A 23,583-nucleotide genomic window follows, 5' to 3' on the forward strand; every position below is an offset into this window, starting at 1 on the left:
AGTGTCTGACTGTTATCCATGCATTGTGTTTTCCTGTACACACACTTCCCAGTATGTAAGCACTCTCACACTGCAGCTGGGGCATTATTCCTCCAACAGACACCATTGATGGAGCACTTGTAATCCTACTGACACCAATGATGGGGCATTATTCACCCCTCTAATCGCAAGATGCATTGTTTACTCCCAATGACGCCAGGACAATTTCTACACCCACTGGCAACAGTCCGGCTCCCCTAAAGTCTGGAGGACAGCAAACTGGCCCTTTGTTTAGAAAGTTTGGAGACCCCGGACCTAAACAATTGCATTCCCAAGAATGCAATCATTTTCATACTTAACAGGCACAGAGAGTTGGATGCCTATGCACAAAGTTAACCATGCTTAATGCGTGTTTTGTTTTTTTTTTTTTTTTTTACTTTTGTAAATGGTCCACCTAATATTTGTTGCTCTCCACCCAAATTTTGAGAAAAATTGATAATTTAATAAATAAAGCTTTCCAAAAGTTCACATGTTAAAGTAGCGCAAAAGCTCAAATGTTAAAGTATCACTGAAGGCAAAATTATTAATATTTATAATTTATAAATAATTATAATTATTATTTGTTTTGGATAGAGTGAAGAGTAATTAGAACACCTGTTTGGTTTAGGTTTTTATGGCTCCTTTCACACACTCCGTCCGTTGGACGGAGTCCATTTTTCTCAGTGGGGGATCGAGCCGCCGATCCCCCGCTGAGCAGCAGGAGGACAGCTGTGTCTCCGTGCTGTGTGCGGAGACACAGCTCACAGTTCCCCATGCATCCCTATGGGGGAAATCGGATGTCAACGGACCGTCAGTCTGTTCTCACCCGATCCCATCCGATCCGATCCGCTGGACGGATGGAAAATAGGGTTTCCATCCGTCCAGATTTGACGGATCGGATCGGGTCGGATGTCAGCGGACATGTCTCCGATGCCCCATAGGAATGCATGGGGGGACCGTTCAGATCCGCCAAAAAAACGGACAGGCGGATCTGAACGGTCCGCCTGTGTGAAAGGGGCCTAATGCTGCCTGTGCCATTGATAGGGGGATTCACCTTCTATATTTGTCCTATTTTTTTGTTTAATATGTTTTTATTGAAGTATGGAAGAAATTCACAAACAAAGACATACCTCTATTACAAAGTGGGATTAGACATAATCCATGAACGAAAGTGAAAGAAAAGAAAATCTCAAAGTTTAGGTCATCACCAGAACAGGAATAGAGGGGGAAAACTTCCAATGGGAATATTAGTTTTGGTAACACTGATGGCATTGAGGGAATTCCTTTCACTTCCTGTTTTGGCTAAGGGACAGGATGTGTAGGGAAATCTCCCCAATGAGACATACAGTAGATGGCAAAAAAAAAAAAAAACTGACAGGGGTTATAATCCTCTCTTACTCTATACAAAAAGAAAAAAATAAAATGTTGCCTTTAGTTCTACTTTAATTATGAATTTTTGATAAATGCCAATGAAAAATAATATATTTGCTATGCTTATAGACTCCTAGCATGTAAAATAAAACAAAAACTCATGCTATGGAAAGTACAGACTGCCTTTTGCTGACCTCTTTTTTTCAATTTTAGTTTCCTGCTTGTAAGGGTTCTCTAATGGCTTTAGAGTTAAATTCCACATCATACACACACACACACACACACACACACATATATATAATATAGCTATATATATATATCTCAAATAATAGAAGATGCGATACGATTGTTGTTCCAAATATCCTTTACTTCTAATCCTCATGTATATAAGTAAACATACATTTACAAGCGACTGCACAGTTTCGGACATGCATATGTCCTTCATCAAGCTGCATGTGTAGCACTAATCCTCAGTACAATCTTTTATCTCTATTCCCTCAGTGAGTCCAGCCTCACACTATACAGGTGTGTCTCCTTAATCACAATTTCTTATCGAAACCACTTTAACACATTATTTTCCAACAACTTTAAAAAAATCGACAAATTTCCACACCTCCACATAATATCCCCCATAGCTAACTGCAATCCTTTATTACTAATCTTCTATTTCAAAACCACATCACATAGTAATGTTTGCGGGCTTTCTTGTGCATCATCTTTAGAAGAGGCTTCCTTCTGTGATGACAGCCATGCAGACCAATTTGATGCAGTGTGCGGCGTATGGTCTGAGCACTGACCACCCACCCCTTCAGTCTCTGCAGCCATGCTGGCAGCACTCATACGTCTATCTCCCATAGACAACCTCTGGATATGATACTGAGCATGTGCACTCAACTTCTTTGGTCGACCATGGCGAGGCCTGTTCTGAGTGGAACCTGTCTTGTTAAACTGCTGTATGGTCTTGGCCACCGTGCTGCAGCTCAGTTTCAGGGTCTTGGCAATCTTCTTATAGCCTAGGTCATCTTTATGTAGAGCAACAATTCTTTTTTTCAGATCCTCAGAGAGTTCTTTGCCATGAGGTGCCATATTGGACTTCCAGTGACCAGTATGAGAGAGTGAGAGCGATAACACCAAATTTAACACACCTGCTCCCCATTCACCTTGTAACACTAAAGAGTCACATGACACCGGGGAGGGAAAATGGCTAATTGGGCCCAATTTGGACATTTTCACTTAGAGGTCTATTCACTTTTGTTGCCAGCGGTTTAGACATTAACCACTTAAGCCCCTGAAGATTTTACCCCCTTCCTGACCAGACCCTATTTTGCGATTCGGCACTGCATGACTTTAACGGACAATTGCGCGGTCGTGCGATGCTTTACCCAATGAATGAATTTTTTTCCCACAAACAGAGCTTTCTTTTGGTGATATTTGATCACCTGTGCGATTTTTACTTTTTGAGCTATAAACAAAAAAGAGCGACAATTTTGAAAAAATAACAATATTTTTCCCCTTTTTTATATGAAATTCCCCAAAAAAATTTAAAAATCTAATTTTTTTAACATTTTTGGCCAATTTGTTTTCTGCTACATACAGTATTCGGCCCCCTTGAACTTTGCAACCTTTTGCCACATTTCAGGCTTCAAACATAAAGATATAAAACTGTAATTTCTCTAGCGCTCATCGACAGACGTAGTCCTCGGTGATACACCACCTTCGGGTTATGTTACCTCCGCAGGAGCAGGACTAGACAGGAAATTAAAAAGCTCTGGCCACACCCTAGGGGCAGTCCCAGAGGGTATATCCTCTCTCTCTCTGCCTCAGCAAATCAGTTATTTTCTGTCTAGTTAGGAGTAAGGACCTAGACACCTTGCTGGGATCTTAGGTCCTGGCAAGAATTTTTTCTTAAAGGATTTTTTTAGACAGCTTTTTCTCCAGTGTTCCTGTGAGATCTTCAAGCAAGAAAGCTGAACTGGGCGACGGGCTGGATGTTGAGATCCGGTGGTCACCCCAGTTCAGCCTACGAGCGCGTGCAGGCCATAGCTCCGCGCTGGGTCGGCCGCGACAAAGTCCCATTAAAAGGACTGAACCCGCGAGTTAAACGTCTCGCTGAAACGCCAAAGACCATGAGTCACGGCGTTCGTATCGGTCGACAGCCCTCCCGCCCCGGTGGAGAGGGGTACTGTCAGGAGTTGGTGCCCGCCTGGTTCCGGTATGGTGAGTAGTATGTTCCCCCTTTCCCTCTGACGGGTTTTGTGGTGAACGCGGGCCCCTCTCGGTATGGTAAGAAAGAGTCCTTTCTATCCTATAACATGTCACAGATCCTCCTACTTTGAGTGTGATTTTTTGTGTACAAAAAGCCAGGAGGCTTGGTTTGGGAGCTAACAATCTATTGTATACATGTTTAAAAGATGTAATCTGTGGCATTCTGGGAATCTTATGGGTTAAGTATAAGCTACCTACCAGTCAGAAGCCACGGACATGTAGACTGCCTTCCAAATCAGATCTCCAGCTATTAGCAGGCCTCCCGAACGGCCATGCGGTCCGCCAGGGGCCGATACCGCCAACCACGCCATATCCCCAGGCAGAGACAGTGTTGTGTGCAGCACACCGACATTCAGCAGGCCGCCGCCATTTTTTCTTGCAGGATCGCACGAGCCGCCATTTTGGCGTAGCCTCGTGTCTCCAGCATGGGGGCGGCCATGTTTGAGGTGATCCTACACCTCGTGGAGCTTGGGGGAGGCGCCGGAAGGCATGCAGAGGGGCGGAGCCGCCTCCTTTCTTCCTGGGCAGCCAGCCAAAAGACTTCCTGTTTGTCAAGACAGCGCTGTAAGCTGTTGCAGTTTAACTCTGAGCATCAAGTGGTGAGCCTGGGGGTCTATCTCTCTCTCTCTCGATCGATAGGGATCCCTAAGCAGGTAACACTAAGGGGCTTTTTTGTGGCGCTGGGGGTCAGAAAAAAAAAAAAAAAAAAAAAGTTTTTTTCTTTACTTTTGAATTATATTATCCAGGAAGTAACTGGAGTTATTATGGACCCTGCCACACATATTCCCCCACCTGTTTCCCTCGAGGGGGCCTCGGGACCCGCCGGTGCACAGAGTATAGAGTCATTTACAGCAATTTTGGAGTCTATGGTGGCTCGGGTGGAGGCGGCCTGTCAGGGACGGGGGTCAAGGAAGCGACCCCCGCCTACCCCTATACCATCTGACACCTCTGACTCAGATTCAGAGATGGTCACGGCAGTTGCAGGTTCCTCTGCAAGGGCTGTTATCCCAGGTAAAGCCCCCTCAGACAGTGAGGAGGACGCTTCTTCTCTTGCTATAATTCAGGAAGAAGCATTGGTGGACGCACTAGTTGTGGCAGTGCAAGAAACCTTAAAACTTGAGGCTTTACCGGCAGAGGCAACTGAAACAAAGAGGCCTTTTGGGACTAATAAGCCCATCAAGACGGCGAAGGCTTTTCCTGTACCTAAATGTTTTGGTAATCAGATTAAAGGAGAATGGGAGCATTCTAAACGTACCTTTACTATTTCCAAGCGTATTGCTAGACGCTATCCGTTTGAGGAATCCATCATTAAGAAATGGACGGTACCACCAGTCGTGGATCCGCCTATTTCCAGGCTGAATAAAGCCACGGTTATTCCAGTGGAGGACACTTCGTCCTTTAAGGATCCGGTGGATCGAAAGATAGAAGCAGAGTCCCGCACTATCTTTTCTCTGATAGGGTCAGCATTTAGACCAGTAATCGTTATTGGTCTAGTTTCCCAGACACTTACGGAATGGGCGAAGATGGTACGCCAAGATCTTAGGGGAAAAGATATTCCCCAGGAGACATCTGATTTGATGGAACAGATCATACAAGGGCTACGGTTTATCTGTGACGCAGCCTTGGACACTACTCCCCTATTAGGGCATGCATCTAAGTTAGCAGTGATCCTCAGACGTGTGCTGTGGTTAAAATGCTGGTCAGCTGACCTAGGTTCCAAAAAGACCTTGACCAATCTCCCCTTTCAGGGGAATCGTCTATTTGGAGCCAACCTAGATGAAATCATTAAGGATGCCACTGGGGGCAAGAGCACTTTTTTGCCACAGGCTGCAAAAGCTAAGGGACCTCGCAACAAGCGAGGACCTTTCTTTACCGCCCATAAAGGGCGCCCGGCTGGTACTAGCGGGAAAGGCAAGACTCCTCCAGGAGGGTTCAAGAAGGGGACCAACCCAGCCAAACCCGAAGCAAAGGAGTACACAGCCTGAAGGTGCGCCCCCACCCGGTTTCAGGGTGGGGGGACGTTTTCACCGGTATTCAGGACATTAGATCGAGCATCAACCACTACTACCGGTGCGATTCTTCCCTTTCAACATTTAAGTACCACAGGAAGCGGTAGTTACCGTTCCCTGAAAAGATCTTTTCCTTTACCTTTTCCTAAGATTAGTCCCGATACCTCACAGGAATCGGATCTGGTTGACCAGATAGGCCAAGTAGCCTCTAGTCGGGTGACTTCGGTCCCTGAGGTTCAACCAGAAAAGATCACTTTTCCTGATAACTATCAGGTATCTGATAAATGTGTGGGAACAGAAAACGACCAGACTTTCTCGGATGGTCGGGGCCAGATAGCTCTAGGGACGCCTGGTTCAGATCCAATCAGCGCCAGTGGTCCTAGAAATTCTAGGCTGGCCTCCTCAAGCCGGCCTGGCCGACTTGGACATGTTAGTCGCAGACGTTCCGTGGGAACTTCGTCTCAGGGAGTGTCTGTGGTCTCAAGGACCAATTTACCTTCGTGCTTTACAGTCGCTGGTTTTAATGGCCTGGCCATTGAGACCCAAGTACTGAAGGACAGAGGTTTGTCTACTTCAGTCATTCCTACCCTTATTAAAGCAAGGAAAGCGACTTCCAGCAAAGTCTATTATCACACATGGAAGACTTATATTGCGTGGTGCGAATCTTTAGGATTTCCTCCACGTACCTATTCGGTGACTCGAATATTGGCTTTTTTGCAACAAGGGGTTGAGCAGAAGCTAGCCTTGAGCACCATCAAGGGTCAAGTTTCAGCATTAGCAATCTTCTTTCAGAAGCCTTTAGCTACCAAATCCTTGGTGCGGAATTTCATCCAGGGGGTGCGGCACCTGGCTCCTCCAGTCCGCGCGCCCTTACCGCCCTGGGATCTTAATTTGGTTTTGTCGGTTCTACAGAAACCTCCTTTTGAAAACATCAGGGAGATTCCCTTGCTTACTCTATCCCAGAAGGTGGCCTTCTTGGTGGCTATTACTTCTGCTCGCAGGGTGTCAGAACTGGCTGCATTATCATGCCAGTCACCATACCTAGTGATTCATAGGGATAAGGTAGTACTTCATCCTAAGCCATCTTTTCTTCCCAAGGTGGTTTCAGATTTTCATCTGAATGAAGATATTGTACTACCTTCCTTGTGTCCTCAGCCCAAGCATCATCGGGAACATGCGTTGCATTCCTTAGATGTGGTTCGGGCAATCAGGGTATACCTGAAAGCTACGGAATCATTCCGTAAGACGGATTCACTTTTTGTGATCACGGATGGCCCCAGAAAGGGTTTGCCTGCATCTGCCGCAACCATTGCCAAATAGATTAGACAAACGGTGGTACAGGCTTATTCTATTAAGGGTCAGAGTCCTCCGTTCCCTGTTAGGGCGCACTCCACTCGAGCGCTCAGTACTTCCTGGGCCTTTCGCCATCAGGCGTCAGTGGTCCAGGTATGTAAGGCGGCCACCTGGTCGTCGGTACATACCTTTACAAAATTCTATAAAATTGATGTGACGGCATCGGCGGATGCCTCATTTGGCCGCAAGGTTTTGCAGGCCGCAATTTGAGGAGACCGGTGGTCTACCTCGAGGGTTTTTTTCTGTTTGAAAAAAAAAAAAAAAATTGTTTTCTCTTTTTTTTTTTTTTGGTTGAGTCTCATCATTAAGGATGAGCATTGTAAACTTCTAGTTGGCACCGGTTGGGCCTTCTAGATTGGAATTTGATTTCCATTTTCCCACCCCTCAGTTGTGATACTGCTCTGGGACGTCCCGAAGGTGGTGTATCACCGAGGACTACGTCTGTCGATGAGCGCTAGAGAAAAATGGATTTTTGTAAAATCTTACCGTAAAATCCTTTTCTCTTAGCTCATCGACAGACGTAGTCCCCGCCCCTCTGTTTTGGAGTTGGGTTGGGTTAAATTCTCTAAGCACTGCTTTTTCACATAACTGATTTGCTGAGGCAGAGAGAGAGAGGATATACCCTCTGGGACTGCCCCTAGGTTGTGGCCAGAGCTTTTTAATTTCCTGTCTAGTCCTGCTCCTGCGGAGGTAACATAACCCGAAGGTGGTGTATCACCGAGGACTACGTCTGTCGATGAGCTAAGAGAAAAGGATTTTACGGTAAGATTTTACAAAAATCCATTTTTTTTGTGAAGAATCAACAACAAGTGGGACACAATCATGAAGTGGAACGAAATTTATTGGATATTTCAAACTTTAACAAATAAAAAACTGAAAAATTGGGCGTGCAAAATTATTCAGCCCCCTTAAGTTAATACTTTGTAGCGCCACCTTTTGCTGCGATTACAGCTGTAAGTCGCTTGGGGTATGTCTCTATCAGTTTTGCACATCGAGAGACTGAAATTTTTGCCCATTCCTCCTTGCAAAACAGCTCGAGCTCAGTGAGGTTGGATGGAGAGCGTTTGTGAACAGCAGTTTTCAGTTCTTTCCACAGATTCTCGATTGGATTCAGGTCTGGACTTTGACTTGGCCATTCTAACACCTGGATATGTTTATTTGTGAACCATTCCATTGTAGATTTTGCTTTATGTTTTGGATCAATATCTTGTTGGAAGACAAATCTCCGTCCCAGTCTCAGGTCTTTTGCAGACTCCATCAGGTTTTCTTCCAGAATGGTCCTGTATTTGGCTCCATCCGTCTTCCCACCAATTTTAACCATCTTCCCTGTCCCTGCTTGATCTTTTCACCAGGCAACTAGCATTTTCAGAATAAGGTCATCAGTGGTATCTTACATTTTTCTGTCCAAACATATTTCCTTTAAGAAGGTATGTAAATGGTATGCAAGGTGTATATATCATTAGTCACATAAATCTGAAAAATGCTCAAAAGCCATGAACATGCTGTTTAATGGTTTGTTCTGCGTGAAGGTATATTTATGTCTGTAAGCCAAGTATTGTACTATAAAAGTTGCTGATAATGATTTTTTTTTTTTTTTAAAAGGAGCATTGGATTCACGCTGTAAGATCTGTGTTTTTATGGGGAAGACAGATCTAGATGCCCCTCGTCATAAGCAGCAATCAATGATTCTAGTGCCCATGGACACTCCCGGAGTCACCATTCTGAGACCTCTCACTGTCTACGGATTAGATGATGCCCCAGGTAAACACATAGGGACATTGAGTATATAATTAAGTAGATCTGTCAACATCACATATAAAACCACGATAAACCTGACGCTGAACAGTAATATACATTAAAGTGGGCTTGAGTTCAAAAAGTTGGATTTTTCCTACAGCTTACCTGTAAAATCTTTTTCTTGGAGTACATCACGGGACACAGAGCAGCATTAATAATTGCTATTTGGGTTATAGGCCACCTATAGGTGAATAAAAACTGGCAACCAAAAAGACATGAAGTCCCCCTCTATATAATCCCTCCCATACAGGAAGTACCCCAGTTTTGTAGCAAGCAATAAGCATCCCAGACAAGACCACCTCTGTGTCCCTTGATATACTCCAAGAAAAGGATTTTATAGGTAAGCTGTAGGAAAGATCCAATTTTCTTCATCGTACATAATGGGACACATAGCAACCATGATAATTACTATCTGGGACATCCCAAAGCAATGCAATTGAGGGGAGAGGGAAACTAAATATGAAGAAAATGCCATTAGATCGAAAAGATCTACATAGGTGCCTGCAGCACACTGGGGCCAAATGCAGAATCCTCCCTCCTCCTCCTAACATCCACCTGAATCTAGTGAACATATGTACTGAAGACCAAGTAGCAGCCCTGCAAATCTGAGCCATAAAAGCTTGATGGCGAACTGCCCAAGAAGCACCTACTCTTCTGGTAGAGTGTGCCTTTACCGGAAAAGGTGGAACCTTCCCCTTTAAAACATACACCTGGATAATGACCTGGCGAATCCACTGAGAAATTGTAGACTAAAGCCTCGTACACACACACCGATTGTCGGCCGACCGATCGGCCGTCTTTTATCCAGTGTTGTTTTGTTGGTTGAAATGTGCTCTAGACTGCACACGAATTTTGTCGGCCAACAACAACCAACTTCAGAAGTGATGTCATGTTCTGGTCTACTTTTCGTGTGTTTTTTCTTCTCTGAGCATGCCCAGTCTTGATCATCCCATTTTTGTCGGCCGAAATCTGTACTGACTGAGGAACAATCGGCCGTTCTGCTGACGGCCAACAAAAATTTTATAGCATGCACACCAGATTTTGTTCGGCCGAAAAGTCGCAGTCGGTTGTCGGAAGCATCATACTAACAAGCTGACAATCGGCCGATCGGACGGCAAACAAATTTACGGCCAACAATTGCTGCGTGTGTACGGGGCTTTAGATGCTGCCTGCCCTTTCCTGGGCCCTTCTGACAGCGCGAACAAAAGGTTGGTCTTTTGAATCTGAGCTGACATCTTCAAATAGACCTTAAATGCAAGTACTACATTGACAGAATGTAACAACTTTTCCTCTGCTGTTTGATGATTTGGAAAGAAGAAAGGCAGTATAATGTCCTGATTCAAATGAAAAGCGGACACCACCTTGGGCAAAAACCCTACGGTGTGGACGTAGAATCACCCTATCTTGATGTAAGTTCAAAAATGGCTCCTTACAAGAAAGAGCCACTAAATCTGATACTCTTCTAGCTGAACGTACTGTAAGCAAAAAGACGAACTTTCTGGTCAAAAGAACGAGAGGAATATGCCCAATGGGCTCAAAAGGCTGTTTCTGTAGAACCACCAGGACTACATTTAAATCCCAAGGACACAATGATGGCCTAACTGGCGGAAACATACGTAGCACCCCTTGTATAAAGGCTCAGACCAAGGAATGTGAAGCAATCGGTCTTCTGAAAAAAAGACTGAAAAGGCTGAAATTTTACCTTAATAGTAGGGTTCATATCTAACCCTACTTGCAAGAAGGCTAGAATTCTCCCGATGATTTATTTATGGGGATGCCACTTCCTGGCCTCACACCAAGAAATGTAAGACTTCCAGACTCTGTAATAAAGGCCCCTAAAGACTTTCCTAACGTTTATCACGGTGGAGACTGCAGGACCAGATATACCCCACTCCCTCAAAATCCAGGCTTCAATAGCCAAACCGTCAAATTTAGAGATTGTAAAGCAGGGTGGAATATCGGACCCTGAGCGAGCAGGTCCAGGCGCAGTGGGAGAATCCATGGCCTTCCCACCACCAACTTTAGAATTTGCGCGTACCAAATCCCCCTGGGCCAAGCTGGAGCCACCAGGATTACTGGTTTCCTTCTTCCTGAATCCTGCGAAGAAGTCGTGGCAGCAGCTGAACTGGGGGAAAGGCATAGATCAGGGAGAACTGCTCCCAGGGAGTCACCAAGGCATCTACTCTGACTGCGAGCGGATTCCTGGTCCTGGACACAAATTTGTCCAACTTGTTGTTAAACCTGGATGCCAACAGATCTATGTCCGGAAACCCATCGTTGACAAATTAATGCAAAGATCTCGGACTGTAAGGACCATTCCCCTGGAAACATCTGCTGGCGACTCAGAAAGTCTGCCTGCCAGTTCTCTATTCCTGGAATGAAAACTGCCAACAGGCATGGAACAAATTTCTCTCCCCAGGATAGGATTTGGGCAACCTCCTTCTGGGCTGACTGACTCTAGGTGCCCCCCCCCCCCCCATGGTTTATATATGCCACAGCCGTGGCATTGTCAGATAGTACCCTGATGGGGCAACCATGAAGTCTGGGAGTCCAGTACCTTAATGCCTGACAGACCGCTCAGATTTCAAGGATATTGATGTGGAAGCTCCTTTCTAATCAGGACCATTTACCTTGGACAGCGGCTTCCTCAAGAACTGCTCCCCAGCCTGAGACACTGGCATCTGTAGTCACCACCTTCCAGACTACTGGAAGAAAGGATTTCCCACTCCCCAAATTCCTGGCTACCAACCTAGACTCTTAGACTCTTAACGTACCCTCGATACTAGAGACATGCGACAATCTAGGGCCTGGATGTTTTTGCTCCAGGCTGACAGAATGTTGTTCTGTAAAGGGGATACTGTCTTCCCTAGCAACCTCATATAAAGACGTACAGAAGGATACTTTTTCCTTCTTATGATCTGAACCAGATCCTTAAGGGTTATGACCTTTCTTGGCGGCAAAAACACCTTTGCCTGTACTGTGTCCACAAGGAAACCCAGATACTCTAGACTCTGAACCGGATGCAACGCTGGCTTTGCCAAATTCAGAATCCAACCAGACGTTCTAAGAACTGAACACATTCTGGCTTAGAGTAGAAGTCTACCGGTCTATAAGTAATAGATTGTCCAGGTATCCTACCACTGCTATCCCTTGAGACCTTAGAATAGCCAATACTGAAGCTAGGGTTTTTGTGAACGCTCGTGGAGCCGTGGCTAGACCTGCGAGACTGTGGAAATAACCCAGTTGTCCTGAATCATTTCCACCCAAATTTCTGTTTATAGAAGAAATAGCAGCATCCACTGTAGGCAGGGCTGCTGATAGAAATTCCGGGGCCCCGTACAGCCTATCTGGCAGGGCCCCCCTCGTATATATCAAAACAAAATTTTCACTAAAAATATACTAAAATCCTTCTTGGAACACAAAGATAACAAAGAAGCTGTGTGGATTAGCCCTTTTTTCCTAAATTGCTTTTTACATTTCTAAAAAAATATTTTATAATTTAAAAAAAAAAAATCTTTAAATGTTTTAAAATTATTTTATTTTACATATTTTTTTTATTTTTATTTTTTTTACAATTTGTTATGTTTTTATGGGACAGGGAAGCCAGCAGCTTCCGTGGGGGGCACTGTGTCTCTCCCTGCAGCAGCTGAAATCCGGCGGGAGAAAAATCGTTTTTCAGTTGCTGCAGAGGGCCGCACAGGGCATCCTGAAATTGCTCCTCTGTCCAAATGCACTGATTCCCTCTGCTGTTCGGGCCCCCTTTGTGCGCCGGCCTCCTACAGGAGGACTGGTGGTCCCCCCTATCAGCGGCCCTGACTGTAGGCATACTCCATTTTCTTGTGAATTTTTCCTCCATAGGCTATAACAAAGAAAACCTTTTGGGAGGAATAAAAATCCTATCAGGATGATCCCAATCAGCATATACTATCTGCTCTAAAAGCGGATGTAAGGGAAAAGCCTGAAAGATTTGTGGAGGGCGTAACGAGCCTAATGAGGAAAAAGACTTCAGATTCAGAAATCACTAAGGGAGGCAATTTGAAACCAGATCGGACCATTTCAATGAGAGACTGAATTAACAATTTCTGGGATTGAAAGGCCGAGAATGGCTCCTCAGACCATGACTCCCCAGAAGTAGAATCCTCAGCTTGGCCTTCTTCTAAACCATTACCGCTACTTCTTCCACATGCTCTGCCCAATCCTGAACTAAAACAGAATCACTAAATGGGGCTACTATGCCTGACAACCGTAATGGCTCAGATTGGCCAGTTGCCTCTGGCCTCTCAGGGGAGGTTAACACAGAGGACACACAGCTAGGATCTTCCAATCCTGACGGCGGCACACTTGTGCCCCCCCCCCCCCCACACTTCTTTTTTGGGAGGACATTGCTCCAGACAAGAAAACTTAGGGTACTTACTTTAGTGTACTCAAAGCTTGTGCCAAGCTTATCACACACAGCACATTTATCCCAAAGTACCAGAACCTGTCAGTGCCTTTAAACTTCCACCCACAGTGACTCCCGCACCCAACTGCAGCTTCTCTGTGTCCCATCCAGCTTCTGACATAAGCTCAAGCTGCCGGGAACACTCCTCAAATGCCGCACCAATTCCACCCCTTACTGCGCATGTGCGGCGCGCTATGTGCACGTCCGCATGCCACATGCACGCCAACACATCACGGACACGCCCCCTCCCGCATGTAACTAGGCTGAACTTGGGCCGCAGGGATGGCCACCGACGGTGCTCCCTTACCGGAGCCACAGAGAGTAAGCAGATGCACGGGTGGGATGTACAAAGTCCTGCTGCCCACCAAGCATCAGGGGGTTGAGAGCAGAAAAATGTAAGGCATTCAAGTTATGCATGCCACAGCTGAATACACATACTGCCTCTAGTGGAGGTGGAGACATAAAACATGGCACCCGGTATCTGTTAAATTAAAAGCTAATAGTGCATCATAATTAAAGTGAAGTTACCATGCCCGCCGAAGGATTCTGCCTTTAACTAGAATCCAATCTTTACCCATCACCAGGTCCCCCTAATTTTTGGGGCCTGTAGGGCACCCTGCCGGAACGCCTTAGGAGTTAGTCTTATCAAGGGTCCGGATCCCAGGGTCGGGCGCCCAAGAGGGTCGCATTACGGGCAATACTTTGTTTTTCCTTTACAGAGGCTCAGGTACCATTCTTTTATTCTTCCACTTTCGGATGGATCTGATTGCCAATCCCCTTGGATCCAGAGATCTTAACCGGGATTGTAGCATAATCTTTTTTTCTTATTTAAAAATATGGAGAGCTTTACCAACCATGACCATCACCTCTAAGACACTGGTGAAAAAACTGAGGCACTTCCGGTATGGGAGGGGTTGTATAGACTTCCTGTCTTTTTGGTCGCCAGTGTCCATTCACCTATAGGTGGCGTATAACCCAGATAGTAATTATTATGGCTGCTCTGTGTCCCGTGATGTACGATAAAGAAAGTGAAAATTTACTATGCTATAGGGAACATCTAAAGATGTTTATCATACCTAAGAGTACTACCGTGATACATTTTCCTTTGGTCCTGTATACCTCCTAAAAGAAATTGACATGCTTCCTTTGTCTAGGCACTACTATTCCTATAATGTAGCACTAAAATTGCATCTTGAGAGGCACTGCTGCCTGTGACTGCTAGTCTCACAAGATTTGTTGGTGTCACTAATATCCTGCTCCCTGTTTTCCTTGCTGGGTGGGAATCTGCACCTAAGGACCTGTAGTGCAAGGATCTTATTCATTCTGTGGATTTGTGCTTCCTCCACCTCTCCTGATGCTTCTTGAATAATTCTCCACCAGTCATCAGATCACCAGTCATTATGGAGCCAGTTCTGAAGTGCAAAAAGAAAGCTCTACCTCTACCAAAAGGCCACTTCCACACAAGGAAACTGTTCAGAAGGCAAGATGAGTTAAAAATGGGGAAACAATCTGCTACAGAGAGCCTACAGGGAATACTGGTGACTAGTCCTTTGCCCTTTGCTTCAATGGTTCAGTTTCTCTTTAATGTGTTTTCCCACATCCCCAATGATTACATTCAAAACAGAAAACATGCAAAAAAAATATATATATTTTTAAGGCACTACAAAATACACAAATAATAAAAACAAATATATTTTATTAAAAATTACTTTCAATAAAAACTTTCACAAAATCACATGGCTGATGAGAAATAGTCAAAATTACCGTACCCAATAACGTCCTTGATCTCATAACCACCTAAAAAAACACACAAGTCGCAACATTTGTATTGCAACCAATCAAACTTTGACCAATTGTTACATTACGTGGGTCAATTTCTTCTGGAAGCTTGAGTAATTTATTTCTTTTTTCCAAAGTGGCGAAGAATAGCCAGTCAAACATGGAAAAAAGGAGCTAGATTATTTGGTAAAATGTGTTCTTTTCCTGACCATAATAACTAACTAAGGAAGAGAGAGGGGGGGGGGGTGTGCGCGTGTGTGTGTGTTTATGTATGTATGTATGTATGTATGTGTGTATGTATATATATATATATATATATATATATATATATATATATATATATATATATATTTAAAAAAAAAACACTGTACATTCTCTACATTACCTCTCTGTGGCATCTTGTTACATAAGAATGGGATACTTTTAGTGCCATGTAAATAAGATTAGTGTTATGCAGTATTATACCGACTTGTTTTTTTGGTTGTACCCCATAGCTGGACATGGAGAATTGATATTTGACAACGTACGTGTGCCTAAGGAAAACATACTCCTCGGCAGAGGCAGAGGATTTGAGATTGCGCAGGGCAGGCTGGGTCCAGGGAGAATACATCACTGCATGAGGCTTATTGGACATGCAGAGAGGTGTCTAACTCTCATGAAGCAGAGGGTGAGTCTCTTAGATGTTCTCTGAAATTTTTTTTAAAGGATTTCAAGAGGTACCAATATGTTGCCAGATGCCAGATTGGTTGGACCAAGTGCTAGACCGTTACAAAGCCTGTAGAAATGTTTGCCAAACCAAACGGTTTAAGCTGAGGCTCCCTTTTGGTCAGTAATGCCACCAATCACAACTCTAGATCTAATGAATATTTTGACATGAGGTTTTACCTCTGATAAAGTATTTGTTTCATCAAATGCTTAGTATGAATTGCCCAAGTTTGTGACAGAATTATTAAAACCAAATAGACTTTGAACTTAAAGTACATGGATGCAAAAAGGTGATGAGTAAAAAAATTGGCTCAAAGGATATGTAAGATAATATGTTTCTTCTAATTTTCTTTTGGGGCACTTGGCAAAATGTAAGAAAAATAAAACTGTGAGAGAACAATAGTTTCCCCTTTCAGATTGTGAACATATGTTTCTTAGGTTAAATCAAGAGTTGCTTTTGGCAAACCCTTAGCTGAACAGGGAACAATTCTTGCAGATATTGCGAAATCCAGAGCAGAAATTGAGCAGGCGAGGCTGCTGGTGCTAAAAGCTGCATATCTTATGGACACTGTTGGCAATAAGGTAATATATTTCTACTGCTTTCATTGGAGTTTTTTTTTTTAAGTCTCATATCTTTGTTAAACGATTGAGAAAGAAGTAGCTGAACAGGAAATGCTTGTGTCTCCAAAGCTGCTTTAGAGCCTCATCCCCATTTACATATCCCTATAAGTATATATGAGGAGTTACATGTCTTATTTGGAACAACAGTTTGATGATGATGATTAAAATAATGATACATTGGCGATATTTCCTATTTACATATTCAAAATTAAGTAATCTTTGGCTTTGATTTAGAATTTTAAATCACAATTTAAATGAACAGGAAAGCATTAAATGGTCAGGCCATTGAAAATAGACATTCTATGTAGACGCGGATTGTCAGCCACATTGGCATCGAATTAGTCCTGGATGCTTTAACTGTATGGTCTTAGTACAATAATTCCTCTGTTTCTGTCCGACTTTCTATTTTCATTGTTATGTATAATATAATATGTAGTTACATGGAACATCTGAATGTAATGTTTCTATGTTGTTTTTTAACTGTTTTTTTTTTTCCTCCCTCTTACTTTTTTTTCTAGGAAGCAGCTTTGGAAATTGCCCTGATCAAAATGGTAGCACCATCTATGGCCCAAAATGTAGTAGATCGAGCAATTCAGGTAAAGTCTGCCCATCCGCCTTTATGAAGCACACATCTGTTTCCAGCCATGATCAATAGCTAGGCCAGCCCTACATAGGTAGGGATCTCAGAATAAGGATCTTGGTCAATACTCTGACTATACTTGCTTGCTCTGTTGCATCATAGGGACCTGTCATGGCTTTTATCCAAAACCAGGCATTCCTATTGTGCCATATATGCATTCATCCAGTTTTATGTGGAGAATAAAAAGTAATGATTTCTGAAAGACCACGGACATTTTCGAGTATGTTGGAAAATAATTGTGTGAGATAAAGGTCACTTAAATTTCAGAGCTTAAAATTGAACTCAAGTTATCTCTTATGTGGCCTGTGATACTGAAAGCGGTTGTAAAGGTAAACTTATGTATTTATTTTTAATAATAACCATGGTATACCTACCAGTTCCAGGCACAGCGCTGGAATGAGTGAGGACACAGGTAAGTATTTAGGAGGAGGGGGAAAAGGAAATATAAATAGGATATTTTTTTTACCATAAAGTGGTTGTAAACCTCAGACATGAAATATGAACAAAGCATATCCCTCTGTAGTGTGTACTTGTCGCAATCCAGAGCACTAAGTGAAATTTCTGTCTGCTGCCTTCTTCTTCTGCTATCTTCATAAGTCACTTCTGACAGGTTTTCCGAACACCAAGAGCTAAAAAGGTGACGGGGAGGGAGCTACAGCACACTGCCTGTGACTGACAGCCTCAGCTCTGTTTCTGTGTGCTGTGCGAAGGGAGATGCCCCCCCTCCAGTCAGTCAGCTATCAGCTCTGTCTCCTCTCCTCACTAAGCTCTACAGAGTGTAACTTTAGCTCCCTACCCCCTGCTTTCTGAAAGCTCAGACAAGCTGTATATAGAGAGAAGATTTTCTTGCCTTTACAACTGCTTGAAGCCTGTCATCTGGCTTGCAAAAATAAAGACATGTATAGCTACTCTTAGATACTCAAATGTTGTGAATAGCTTAAAATCTAAGGCCCCTTTCACACAGGCGGACTGTTCAGATCCGCCTGTCAGTTTTTTTGGCGGATCTGAACGGTCACCCCATGCATCTCTATGGGGCATCGGATGTCAGCGGAACCATGTCCGCTGACATCCGATCCGTCAAATCTGGATGGAAACCCTGTTTTCTATCCGTCCAGCGGATTGGATCGGATGAGAACGGACAGACGGGTCTCCGATCAAGTAACTCGGAAGCGACGTCACTGGTTACAGGCGGTCCCCGGTTTACAAACATCCGACTTACAAAGGACTGCTACTTACAAATGGAGGGAGACAACAGGAAGTGAGAGGAAATCTACCCCTAGGAAGGGAAATTCACTCATGTAAGAGTTCTCATGGAAAAAAGCTGTCTGCACTGAAGCTTATCACCAATCCTTGTTTCCACGGCAACCCAAAAATTTTCAAAATCCAGTTGACATAGGGACAGAAAGTGAGGTGAAATCTTCTAAACATGGGTACAGACAGCAAAACAAATGGTACAGGGGTGTTAACCCTTCCCTATGCTATCCAAAAAACGTTTGGCTGGAGCTAAACTTAAAAAATGTACCTGTTCCGACTTACAAACAAATTCCACTTAAGAACAAACCTACAGTCCCTATCTTGTTTGTAACCCTTGGCTGCTAATGGTAGCGATTTAAAAAAAATGCCAGTATTTAAAAATGCAGATTTCGGCACTTTGAAGTCCATTAGAGGGGTTTGGGGTCTTTTAGACCCCAGATCCCTCCATAAAGAGTACCTGTCACTGCCTAATACTGTCACAAGAGATGTTTACATTCCTTGTGACAGCAAAAAAAGTGATCAGATTTTTTCTTTTTTTAAAGCGCCCCTGTCCCCGTGAGCGTTCGCACACCAAAAAAAGGCATACGGAAGTCGCGACCGCAAATGTAAATGGTGTTCAAATCACACATGTGAGATATCGCTGCTATCGTCGGAGCAAGAGCAATAGTTCTAGCAAAAGACCATCCCTGTAACTTTAAACTGGTAACTGTTAAAAATTTTGTCTGTGGAGATTTTTAAGTACCGTAGTTTGTTGCCATTCCACGAGTGTGCACAATTTTAAACCGCAACGTGTTCGGTATATATTTACTCAGCGTGACATAATCTTTCACAATATTCAACAAAATTGGGATAACTTTAATACTAATGTTTATTTTTTTTTAATTCCTTTTTTTTAATTTTTTTCCTAAAAAATTGCGTTTGAAAGAACTGCGCAAATACTGTGTGACAAAAAATATTTCAATGACCACCATTTTATTCTGCAGAGTCTTTGCTATAAAAAAAAAAAAAAAATATATATATATATATATATATATATATATATATAATGTTTGGGGGTTCTAAGTAATTCTCTAGAAAAAAATACTGATTTTAACTTGTAAACAACATGTGTCAGAAATAGGCACGGTCCTTAATTGGTTAACCATCTGCCTCCCACTAACAAACAATGCTTTTACTGCTAGCGGGCGGCACTGCAACATACCCGTACGTCGCAGTGTACTTCCTAGTTTAGAGGTGCGCACCCCCTGCAGACCTGTGCTGTGTTTGACACAGCACAAATTTGTCAGCAGGTAACAGCCAATCATTAGGCTTTATACCTCCTGATCAAATACAGTTGTTGCATATACATGCAAACTTGTAAATCAATATGCAGCAACTGAATTTGGTTGCTATTGGGACGTTGGCCGTTCTTTAGATACTCCATGTGGCTTTTTCTTCTTTTATACCTACGGATCGCTATGGCCAATCACAGCACAGATCTGTGTGTTTGTAAACACAGGCTTTAGCTGGATTTCTCCCTGCTGTTCAGAAATTTAAAGCAAGGAGAGAAACCCAGCCAGATCTGTAAGTAAATGCAGCACACATACACTTAAGCGCACAGTTTACCCCTTGATTGCCCTCCTGATCACCCCTGTCACCAAGCCAGTGTCTTTAGTACAGTGTCAGTGTACAGTATTATCACCGATCACTGTATTAGTTTTACTAGCAACATTAGTGTCAGTCAGTTAGCGTCCCTCCAAACCAGTGTCAATTAGCGGCAGATTTCCCATCACACTGTCAGTCACAAAGTAAGTTGCTGATCACTGCCAATACTAGTACAGTGTCTGTATGGTCAGTATCTTGATCACAATCAGAACTATACTAGTGTCCCCAATAACATAGTGTTCCCAAAAACTCAGTGTTATCAGGATCAGCCCCCGATCACTGCCAGCACTTGTGACATGTAGCAGAATACATTTTGTCATAGGTTTATGAGGAAATTCGATTTTATTGGATACGTTTTACAACATTAAGTAAAAAATACTGTTGTGTTTTTTTTTTAAAAACAAGTGATGATCAAATACCAACAAAATAAAGCGTTATTTGTGTTAAAAAAAATACATAAATTTAATTTGTGTACAGTGTTGCATGACCGAGAAATTGCCACTTAAAGTAGCGCAGTGCCGAATAGCAAAAAATGCCCTTAGTTATGTAGGGGGTAAAACCTTCCAGAGATCAAGTGGTTAAAGTTGGCTATATGCTACATCCATTTTATAAATAAGTACAATGTATTATTACTTCAGTTATTTTACATGGCAGCTGAAGTTCAGTGTTTGAAAGCAGTTGTGATACGCTAAATGCAGGATGATATAATGACTAATACTATAGTATAAAGAGTTTGTCCTGTAAGTCATGAGCAGGATTATACATAAATAAATTGTATACCGTGTCACATGAAAAGATTTACAAGATTGTGAGGGGTGTACTCACTTTTGTGAGATACTGTGTATATAAAAAAAAAAATATATATATATATAAATATATATATATATAAATATATACACACACACACACACACACACACACACACACACTATATATAAAATATTATTGATTTGATGAGCTATTTGTTAATATATGTCTTATTTTATTCCTAAGGCTTTTGGTGCTGCTGGTCTCAGCAATGACTTCCCTCTTGCTCAGTTCCATGCTTGGGCAAGGGCATTACGGCTGGCAGATGGACCCGACGAAGTTCACCGACTGACAGTAGCTAAAATAGAAATGAGACATTAAAGCATAATTGTTTTCTATGTCATATGAAGATTAGTTTGTTTATGTTCACTCCAAACTGTAATTGGTGAAATTATCACAATGACCTGATCAGTGATTGGATAATTGCTACATGTGGAAATTGTCCTACTTTCAAACACTACAAAGGGTTCGTTTACGTGGATGTTTGAGATGTGTTCAAATTAGATTTGCAATAAGATTACTATACATTTCTAAAGTATTTGCTATGTATGACATTGACTTGTAAAGAGGAATTAAAACAAAGCACTAACTAATCTCAATCTGAATTTAAAAGACCTCTAATTACAAATATTGTATTCTGATTGTTGTATGCAGTGATAGTATTAAATATATTCCTTTTATGTTTTATTACATGCCTATTTATATTTTTATTCCAATTCTACATGCATTTCTGTACTCCACCAGCCCTGTCCATTACCTTTTTGTCTGTAAGCTAGTGTTTCTGGAGCACCCCACTTGCTGACTCCAACACATAATAAATGCCTCCACACAGCCACCAATCAGATTCAGACCTTGAAAATTGGCAATGCAGGAAGCAGAGAAATCGGATGTTACACGTATATACACGTAGCAGAAAATGCACTCCTTCTGCCCTGCTACTGATCCTGCTGTCTCTGCTCATGTACAGAACTCTGAATACCATAAAGTGAGTGAACATTTTGACTTGGCATTGTTAATCTGTTTATTAGATAGTACTAGCAGCTCATTGGAATTGTTCTATGAACCATGTGAATAAAAGGTAATCATTGTAAGCACAGTGTTATAGTTTGTCCCAACCCCTGTCACTGTTCTTTCTGCTGCACAGCTTGGTCTGCAAGTAGATGTGGAGAAATATAATAATATTACAGGCATGTGAAACATAATAAATAATAATAAATAATATGCTGGCTATCATTAAATGTTGTGACCACGTACAGTAATCAGAATCCAATATTTTTTAGACTATTGCTTTAAAGAGAAGTTATCACTTTTTTTTATATTATTGACTGGTGGACGGGACAAAGTACATGAAAAACTTTCTCCCACCCCCTAGGTGCCCTGTAACACTAGCTACAATGTCAGGCAGGGCATTCCCCCTTGGAGTATGGCCACCCAACCCTGCAGCTAGAAAGGAGCCAGCTGCTTTGCTTTGTAGCACCTGTCTCCAGCTCCCAGTACTTGCCTAAAGCATACATATGCAGGAGGAATGCATTCTCCCTACCAGAGCTTGGCTGTTTGCTGGGGACTGGCACTCTCTAGCAAAGCGAGCATTTACCTGCTAGGTGCGGTATTAAGTGGGGGGGGGGGCTTGCCCAATATCGTAGCTGCTGTTACAGGGCACCTGAGGGGAGGAGTATTTCATCACTTCGTCCCATCTGCAAGTCAATAATGCTTTAACTGATCCCAAAAAGCTGTGTGTGCTATACCAAAGAGGCCCTATTTACTTACATTATGAAATGTTTTATTATACACCGGCCAGCTAAGCTTTTGCAATAACTGTAATGTTGAAAGTAATATTACATAAAATACGTTTGTGCCTTCTGGTTCCTCTGTGTGCTTTTCAGTCCTTTCTCTCTGGCCGTATTTTCAGAAGAGAATTAGACTTTGTACTTTTGACACCCTACTCAGAAAAATTAAACAGAAAAATGGAAATCATGAATGAGGTTTATGTGATTGTTTTAGCTAGTTACAATGTAATGAAAAAATAAATTATATATTTTGTATTCAAGTTTTTTAAACTGAAATGTTTTTTGTTTGTAATGTGAATCTAGGTTTTATATAATTTGATGAATAAAATCAAGCAAACTGAAATGAGAAGTTTTATTTCATGAATGCATGATGAAAAAAAACAGAGAACACACCCATACACATGTCTGTGTATACATCTTCTGAATTTTCAGTTAATTTGAATATATCTCATTTATGTATAATAAGTAGTTACTTTATGGAGATTAAATAGGCATATCATTGAAAGAGGTTCTAAAGCCTGGGTATTTTTTTTTTTTACCATAATGCATTCCCTGCATTAAAGGGGTTGTAAAGCCAGAAGGTTTTTCATCTTAATGCATTCTATGCATTAAGATAAAAAAAACCTTCTGTGTGCAGCAGCTCCCCTAATATCTGAGCCCCATCTCTATCCAGCAATGTCCACGATGGCTTCAGCTCTCTGGGACTCTCTCTTTATTGGCTAAGACACAGCAGCGGTGCCATTGGCTCCCACTGCTGTTAATCAAACTCAGCCAATCAGGAGAGAGAGGGGGGCAGGGCCGAACAGCAGCTCTATGTCTGAATGGATGTGTGGAGCTGCAGCTCGGCTTGGGTGCCCCCATAGCAAGCTGCTTGCTGTGGGGGCACCCAACAGGAGGGAGAGGCCAGGAGCACCGAAGAGGGAACCCAGAAGAGGAGGATCCGGGCTGCCCTGTGCAAAACCAACTGCACAGAGGAGGTAACTATAACATACTTGGTATTTTAATAGAAAAAAAACACGAGACTTTACAATCACTTAAAGGTAATAAATGTCCCAGTGTTTGTATTTGTTAATTAAAAAAAATATATTTTTA

At 42.6% G+C, this 23,583-nt stretch overlaps 1 protein-coding gene across 1 annotated transcript in view; it reads left to right on the forward strand.

Moving 5' to 3' along the window:
- The window catches only part of ACAD10 (acyl-CoA dehydrogenase family member 10), a 101,741-nt gene extending 80,249 nt beyond the window's left edge, over nucleotides 1-21,492 (forward strand). The window contains exons 17-21 of the mRNA XM_082259676.1: nucleotides 8,619-8,777; nucleotides 15,528-15,700; nucleotides 16,177-16,320; nucleotides 16,878-16,955; nucleotides 20,891-21,492. Coding sequence (XP_082115802.1) covers nucleotides 8,619-8,777; nucleotides 15,528-15,700; nucleotides 16,177-16,320; nucleotides 16,878-16,955; nucleotides 20,891-21,025 — 689 coding nt within the window. The 3' untranslated portion in view covers nucleotides 21,026-21,492. The remainder of the gene's footprint in view (nucleotides 1-8,618; nucleotides 8,778-15,527; nucleotides 15,701-16,176; nucleotides 16,321-16,877; nucleotides 16,956-20,890) is intronic.
- The last annotated feature ends 2,091 nt before the right edge of the window (nucleotides 21,493-23,583 follow it).

This window comes from Pelophylax lessonae (assembly GCF_965119305.1).
Source record: "Pelophylax lessonae genome assembly, chromosome: 1".
Taxonomy (NCBI): Eukaryota; Metazoa; Chordata; class Amphibia; order Anura; family Ranidae; genus Pelophylax; species Pelophylax lessonae.